Source organism: Cebus imitator, unplaced genomic scaffold (assembly GCF_001604975.1).
Source record: "Cebus imitator isolate Cc_AM_T3 unplaced genomic scaffold, Cebus_imitator-1.0 Scaffold18, whole genome shotgun sequence".
Taxonomy (NCBI): Eukaryota; Metazoa; Chordata; class Mammalia; order Primates; family Cebidae; genus Cebus; species Cebus imitator.
In genome coordinates, this window is record NW_016107333.1 from 4,761,054 (window position 1) to 4,769,554 (window position 8,501).

Here is an 8,501-nt window from a genome sequence, read left to right on the forward strand (position 1 = left end):
GTCTCTACTAAAAATATAAAAAATTAGCCAGGTGTGGTGGCATATGCCTATAATCCCGGCTACTCGGGAGGTTGAGGCAGGAGAATCACTTGAACCCAGGAGGCAGAGGTTGCAGTGAGCCAAGATGGCACCACTGTACTCCCATCCAGGCAACATTGCAAGACTTCATCTCAAAAAATATATAAATAAATAAATAATTAAAAATATCAGAAGTAAAAAAGATATCCAAATTAGGACTGAGATCCCCTGGGGCTGTTTGGCCTTTGAACCAAGTTTGAATTTCCTGGTTTTCCTAAAGTGAAGGCATGCTTCTACCCAGGTTCTCAAATTTTGCAGTATATTGAGAATGAGAGCTTTTTTCGTATATATGCTAAATTATTTTTAATTGGCAGTGGTTTTCTTAGCTCTTCTAAACACATGGTTCTTGTATATGCAGGTAGATGATAGTTTGTAACACTCTGTAATACTCTTCCTCCCAAAAAAATAGTAGGACAAAGTTCTGCCTGGTTTCACAAGCTGTCCCAGAGTTGTACCAATAAACAGGAATCTGTTGGGGCAAGCTATCATTTTACAGTTGAGGGTGCTCACTAAAATCTGAACATTGGTTCCTGATCAGGGTTCCTGTTGTACGTGGTATAATAAGGCTCTTAGAACACCTGTTTTTGCAGAGAAATAAACCTAATTCATTTTGCTTTTTCCTTAACCTCTCAGGATATGCTTTACCTTTTAGAATCTTTCCACCTTTCTCAAAGAGCCAAGAAGAAATAATCTGCAGTCCCTTTTGTTATCTGAAGCTGGGGTTTGCCACTGCCTCCCATACTGTAGAACTTAGCTAAACACCAGCCCAAAGCTGTTGTCCCTCTAAGAGCCACCAGTGACAGTAAGCTCAAAAGCTGTTGTTGTGAAAACATTCTGCAGTGGCATCTAGAGAAAAGAGCACCACCTTCAGTTCATATGTTTGCATTTCTCTAGATTCCAATTTGACTTATAAGTAATACAGTTGGATTTCTGAACCTTCTCTAAAAATACTGATTTATCTACATAAAGATTTGTGGGATTTTCTTAATATTATAGAAAGGTAATTTAAATCACCGACTTGTATATTAAAATATACTTTGTGGCTGGGCACTGTGGCTTATGCCTGTAATCTCAGCACTTTGAGAGGCTGAGGCAGGGGATCACTTGAGCCCAGGAGTTGGAAACTATCCTGGAAAACATGGCAAAACCCCATCTCTACTAAAAATAAAAATTAAAAAATAGCCAGGTATGGTGGTGCATGCTTCTAGTCCCAGCTACTCAGGAGGGTGAGATGGGAGGACCACTTAAACCCAGGAGATCAGGGCTGCAGTGAGGCAAGATTGTACCACTGCACTCCAGCCTGGGTGACAAAGTGAGACCCTGTCTCAAAAATAAAAAAATAAAGTGTGCTTGTGTCACAACTTTGCATTCTTTTTAACAGACTTGGAAGATGCTGCAAAAACACCTGACTGTTCCAATGGACCAGTGAAAGAGGAAAGAGGTGATCTTATAAAATTTTACAATACAATATATGTAGGAAGAGTGAAGTCATTTGCACTGAAATATGACTTGTCGAATCAGGACCATGTGGTATGTTTTATGTTTTACTATTTTATTATTATTTGCTGTCATAGTTGGATTACTCTGAGTTTATTTTGCTAGATAAATATGTCAAAGTTTAAAGCCCCACTAATGCATATATAGGAGAAAATTACTAGCAATTAATCAGAGCATGACTAGTAACTTCATCAGTGATTAAGGCTATGGTACAACAGATACCAGAGAAAATCATGGGATTTTTTTTTTCTCTTTTTTTGAGACAGGTCTCACTCTGTTGCCCAGGCTGGAGTGCAGTGGCACAATCTCAGCCCACTGCAACCTTTGCTTCCAGGGCTCAAGTGATACTCCCACCTCAGCTTCCCGAGTAGCTGGTACTACAGGCGCGTGCTACCGTATCCAGCTAATTTTTTTGTATTTTTAGTAGATATTGGGTTTCACCATGTTGGCCAGTCTGGTCTCAAACTCCTGGACTCAAGTGATTTACCCACCTCAGCCTCCCAAAGTAATGGGATTATAGGCATGAACCGCCACACCTGGCGGGAATTTTAGCTGTACTGTGATTATGTTACTAGAAATTCTGTATACATATGGGTAAGAACTTGATGGGAACATGAATATTAACAGTTAATTTGGTAATTTTTTCCTGTTGTTTTCTGTTTCTCTTGTTATATTGTGCGATTAATGTTTTTCTCAAGATAAAGACAAAAGGGGCTGGGCACGGTGGTGGCTCATGCCTGTAATCCCAGCACTTTGGGAGGCTAAGGCGGGCAGATAACCTGAGGTCAGGAGTTCAAGACCAGCCTGGCCAACATGGTGAAACTATATCTATAAAACTACAAAAATTAGCTGGACATGGTGGTGGGTGCCTGGAATCCCAGCTACCCGGGAAGCTAAGGCAGGAGAACCACTTGAACCCAGGAGGTGGAGACTGCAGTGAGCCAAGATCACTCCACTGCACTTCAGCCTGGGCAACAAGAGTGAAACTCTGTCTCAAAAAAAAAAAAAAAAAAAAAAGGCTGGACGCTGTGGCTTACACCTGTAATCCCAGCACTTTGGGAGGCCAAGGTGAGGGGATCACCTGAGGTCAGGAGTTCGAGACCAGCCTGGCCAACACGGTAAAACCCGTCTCTACTAAAAAGTACAAAAGTTAGCTGGGCATGGTGGTGGGCACCTATAATCCGAGCTACTTGAGAGGTTGAGACAGGAGAATCACTTGAGCCTGGGAGACAGAGGTTGCAGTGAGTCAAGATTGTGCCATTGCACTCCAGCCTGGGCAACAAGAACAAGACTTCATCTCAAAAAAAAAAAAAAAAAAGATAAAAGAAAGTAGGTAGGCCTGGATTACCAAAATTACCAAATTAATTGTTTTAATGAATATTACACAACTACTCAGGAAGCTAAGGTAGGAGGATCGCTTGGGCCCAGGAGGTCAAGGCTACAGTGAGCCATAATCACACAACTGCACTGCAACAGAGTGAGACCCTGTCTCAAAAAAAAAAAGAAAGAGGGCTGTAGCAGAAGCTGCATCCAGCCAGCCAATAGCTGTGTATATGTATCTGTGTGCATCTCTACATTTCTGTTCTTCCTCTTTTCAAGGAATATGGTCTGTTACTATCCTCAGAGGTCAAAACTGTTCATCCTGCTCCATCAGTTTCACCTCCCGTCTGTCATGTGCGATACTCTGAATATCTCTACCATCTTAATTTATTTCAGTTATACAGGATATTAAAGAAAAATTAAATCCTTGCTCGCCAACTTATTTTACATCTTTTCTATTTCCATATGAAGTCTTTCCCATTTCATTAACAGATTTTTTCCATGTTGGAATCATCCTGCTGGCTGATAGAATTCTCTGCCTCTCTTTATTATCTCTGCTACTGCTTTGGTTGTGGGAGGTGTGTTTGTGGAAAGAGACTGTTACAGCAAATGTTAGAAGATTACTCTTTGTCTCTACTTTCTAAGCATGAATATGACATTCTGATGCTTGTGGCTTACCTCCTGGCATCTTGTCCAGGATTTTTTTTTTTTCTTTCGAGACAGAGTCTCACTCTGTCATCCAGGGAGGAGTGCAGTGACACAGTCTCAACTCACTGCAACCTCCATCCCCTGGGTTCAAACAATTCTTGTGCTCAGCCTCCCAAGTAGCTGGGACTACAGGCACACACCACCATGCCTGGCTAACTTTTATATTTTTAGGAGCTACTCAGGAGGCTGTAGTGGTGTTTTGCCATGCTGTCCAGGCTGTTGTCCAACTCCTGTCCTCAAGTGATCTGAGCACCTTGGCCTCCCAAAGTGCTAGGATTATAGGAGTGAGCCACTGCGCCCCGCTCCAGAATTCTTTTTTTTTCTTTTTCTTTTTTTTTTTTTTGAGTCAGAGTGTCATTCTGTCACCTAGGCTGGAGTGCAGTGGCACAACCTGGGCTCAGTGCCACACCTCTCCCTCCTGGGTTCAAGTAATTCTAGTGCCTCAGCCTCCCAAGTAGCTCAGATTACAGGCATGTGCCACCATGCCCAGCTAATTTTTGCATTTTTAGTAGAGATAGCACAACATTTCACCCTGTTGGCCAGGCTGGTCTCTGTGAGCCACCATGCCTGGCCAGAATTCTTTTTTTTTTTTTTTGAAATGGAGTCTTGCTCAGTCACCCAGCCTAGAGTGCAGTAGCATGATCTCAGCTCACTGCAGCCTCCACCTCCCGGGTTCAAGCAATTCTCCTGCCTCAGCCTGCTGATTAGCTGGGATTACGTGTGCGTTCCACCACACTTGGCTAATTTTCATATTATTAGTAGAGATGGGGTTTCACGATGTTGGTCAGGCTGGCCTTGAACTCCTGACCTTGTGATCCACCTGCCTCAGCCTCACAAGGTGCTAGGATTACAAGCATGAGCCACCGCACCCAGCCAGAATTCTTAATAGTAGTTATAGGATATCCTGGAAGATTCAGGAAAATAAATTCTGGTTTATCTGTTGTTGTTAAAAAAAAAAAAACAAGAAGTAATGGATTTTTTTTGCTTTTCTCAGCCATAAGTAAGCTTTTACAGTATAACTGATTCCTAACTAGGAGTTACCATAAGAATAAAAATACGAGATTCAAAAACAAAGAAACACTTTTGTCTAAAAATCTGACTTTTGGATTATTTTAGATGGATGTTCCACCACTCTCTCCTTTTCCTCATATTAAACAGCAGCCAGGCTCACCGCGCCGCATTTCCCAACAGCACTCCATTTATGTTTCCCCTCACAAGAATGGGTCAGGCCTTACACCAAGAAGTGCTCTGCTGTACAAGTTCAATGGTAGCCCTTCTAAGGTAAGGTGATACAGGCTTTACTCCAAAGCGATTTACATACATACATAGGTTAAAAGTTGGATTTCAGGTTAACGGTCAACAATTGTTAATCTTACCTCTTTTTTTTTTGGGGGGGGGGCAAGTTACTACTGTGCTAACAAAATATGAACTGCTAACTATGGCATGTCTCCTCTCATCAAGAGCAGTGTCTTCAGTTTGAGCTAGTTTAATCCATTACTATTGACATAGTATTTGTGGAGTTCACTTTGAAAGTCCCCAGCATGTTTCTCTGTTCAAGCAAGATCTTGAGAAGGGGCCAGTAAGGCAACACCTGCACATGGTCAGACATGGGGGATGATGTCAAGTTTAAAGAAAGGCCTTGGAAGTGAAAGTGCATTTAGTGGATGGTAACCAGGAAAACATCTGAAAACAGAAGCCTCCTCTTATGTGCATAGACAACTCTGTGATTATCTCCATCCTTATCCCTGTTCAACAATGAAGATATGATGGACATGACTGCTGTTTTCACATACTTCATGGACTATCAAGCAGATATGTTCAGTATGTCTCCAGAAGTCAGAATCAGTATAAACTGGAAGAAATTGTAGTGGGGCACATTGTAACTCAGTCAAAATACAGTGGCTGCTTCTTAACTCATTACTTTCTTATTCAGTTACACAGATAACTGTAGAGTTCCTAATATACTTGATAAAGTTGACTAGGATAATATATGTAACTGGGTACAGTGGCTCAAGCCTATAATCCTAGCACTTTGGGAAGCCAAGGTGGGAGGATTGAGCCCAAGAGTTGAAGGGCAATATAGCAGGCCACCATTTCTACAAAAAAACTTTTAAAAGCAAAACAATTATCTGAGTTTGGTGACATGCACCTATAGTCCCAGCTACTCAGGAGGCTGAGGTGGGAAAGTCACTTGAGCCCTGTAGGCTAAGAACAGTGAGCTGTGATTGCACCACTGCACTCCGACCTGGGTAGCAGAGTGGAACCCTGTCTCAAAAAACAAAAAGATTCACTTATTCACAGACTTACATTTCTTCCTTTTGCAAATTTATTTCCCATAAGGATGTTCAGAAGAGATTGCTGCATGGAATCAAAGATTGACTTGACTTCTAAGACAGTAATTCTGAAATCATGAACCAGAATCACCTGGGGAGCTTGTTGAATGCAGATACCTGTCCCACAGACCTTGTGAATAACAAATCACTAGCTAGCAGGTCTAGGACTCTATGACAAGCTCCCTATAATTGTTATATACATGGATTTCAATAACCACTTCTCTTCTACCTTGTTACTCAGAGTATGGTTCATGGACCAGCAACATCAGGATCACCTGGGAGCTTGTGAGAATTCCAGAATCTCAGGCCCTACACCAGCCCTGCTAATTTTGAATCTGCAGGTTAACAAGATCTCTAAATGATTAGTAAGCGCATTAAAGGTTGAAAAGCAGCAAGGCAAGGCAGCTTACACTTGTAATCCTAGCACTTTGGGAGGCCAAGGGGGAAGGATTGCCTGAGTGCAGGTGCAGTTCAAGACCAGCCTGGGCAACATGGCGAAACCCCGTCTTTGCTAAAAATACAAAAAATTGGCCAGACATGGTGGCTCACACCTGTAATCCCAGCACTTTGGGAGCCCGAGGCAAGTGGATCGCCTGAGGTTAGGAATTCGAGACCAGCCTGACCAATATGGCAAAACCCCATCTCTACTAAAACTACAAAAAAATAACCAGGTATGGTGGCCTGCACCTGTAGTCCCAACGAGGGAGGCTAAGGCAGGAGAATCGCTTGAATCCAGGAGGCAGAAGTTGCAGTGAGCCAAGATTGTGCCCTGCGCTCCAGCCTAGGCAACAACAACAAAAAAATTCTAGGTGCTTCTGCTGCTTCTAGTCTGGGTACTACACATTGAGAACTACTGTTCTACAGTAAATTCAATTTTTTTTTTTTTTTTTTTTTTTGAGACAGGGTCTCATTCTGTTGCCCAGGCTGAAGTACGGTGGCATGATCACTGCTCACTGCAGCCTCAACCTCCCCAGGCTCAGGTAATGCTCCCACCTTAACCTCCTGAGTAGCTGGAACTACAGGCACAAGCCACCACACCCGGCTAATTTTTGTATTTTTTGTAGAGACTGGGTTTGCCCTGTTGCCCAGGGTGGTGTCGAACTCCTGGGCTCAAGTGATCAAACTATCTTGGCCTCTCAAAGTGCTGGTATTGTAAGCCACCAAACCTGGCCTTAAATCTGATTTTTTAAACTATCTGAAAAGATTAGTTCTAGCCATCCCTTATTAGGTTGTTCTAAGTTTAAAAAAGAATCATTATCCCATTGTTAAGATTTGGATAGAGAATAGAGCGCAGGAAAAAAACAGTTAACTTGGTTGTTTGCTGCCATTTCCCCTCTCCTTCTTTTATTCACACACTTTCTGTTTCTGTACAGAGTTTGAAAGATATCAACAACATGATAAGGCAAGGTGAGCAGAGAACCAAGAAGCGAGCAATAGCCATCGATAGTGATGCAGAATCCCCTGCCAAACGCGCCTGTCAAGAAAATGATGATGTTTTACTGAAACGACTACAGAATGTTGTCAGTGAGAGAGCAAGTCATTAATGTTGTTGTTGTTTCTGTGATAAAAGCACTTTCAAATTGTTCTGCAGAAAGTTGTAGCTCTGTCCTTCAAACCTTTTAGGCCCTATAGATGGTAAATATCACTGGGTTATAAGAAAAAATTGCACAAAAATAATGTGCTTTTATATCCAAAATATAGTTGACAAAGATGTATTTTAAGTTGAATTGGAAAGGAATATTTTAAGTGCCTTTTAAAAATATTAATAGTCAAGGAATTTTTTTTTTAATGTGTTCTCCTTGGGTTAGTTTTCAAGATGAAATAAGGAGAAACCCTGTAACTTTTTAGCTGTCTTTTAAAAATAAATGTCTCCTTCTTCTGTGTTTTGTAATGTGAGGATAAATAATCTACTTTTGGTAAGCATGCTTTCAGATATTTGTATACTCAATTTAATACTGAAGGAGGGGGTTGGTTCCCAGAGTACCTGAGCCAGAGGGTGATGTACCAGCCTGTCTCTGGCCCACTGTGGTAATTCCACATCCAGGTGCCACCACCATTCAGGGTTGTCTCACCCCTTCTCATGCCTTTTCTCTCCTTGAGCATAAGTGGATTTGTACCTGAGCCCCAGTGCTACCCTTATCCTTGCTTTCAAGCCCTAAGCCATATTAGCCTGATGTTACAACCCAATAAATGGGGCACTTTCTTCTTTTGTAAACTATCATTTTGGTTTCTGTGACATTAACTTATTCATACATGATTGCATTAACTCATGTAGTTCTCAAAATTGGCAGCTGCTTCTCAATCCAGGAGAATAAAATTCAGTTAGTTATTAAAAGCTAAATTTCCTATTAGTAAGGCAACATCATGATGATGTGTGGTATACTATTTTTCAGATCATACTATCAGTCATGTCTAATTGAGTCCCTAAGAATATTTGAAACCATTTAAAAAACCACATAAATATCATCTCATGCCTCATAATTCTAATATATTGAATACATCAGTAAAACAGCTGCTTATTACTTCCCCTGGCTTTGTTCTCAGTATTATTAGTGCATCATGAGT

At 41.5% G+C, this 8,501-nt stretch overlaps 1 protein-coding gene across 1 annotated transcript in view; it reads left to right on the forward strand.

Annotated features, from left to right (window-relative positions):
- The window catches only part of RBL1 (RB transcriptional corepressor like 1), an 80,720-nt gene extending 72,903 nt beyond the window's left edge, over positions 1-7,817 (forward strand). Inside the window, exons 19-21 of the mRNA XM_037734423.1 lie at positions 1,460-1,608; positions 4,720-4,884; positions 7,310-7,817. Coding sequence (XP_037590351.1) covers positions 1,460-1,608; positions 4,720-4,884; positions 7,310-7,480 — 485 coding nt within the window. The 3' untranslated portion in view covers positions 7,481-7,817. The remainder of the gene's footprint in view (positions 1-1,459; positions 1,609-4,719; positions 4,885-7,309) is intronic.
- Positions 7,818-8,501: the final 684 nt, after the last annotated feature.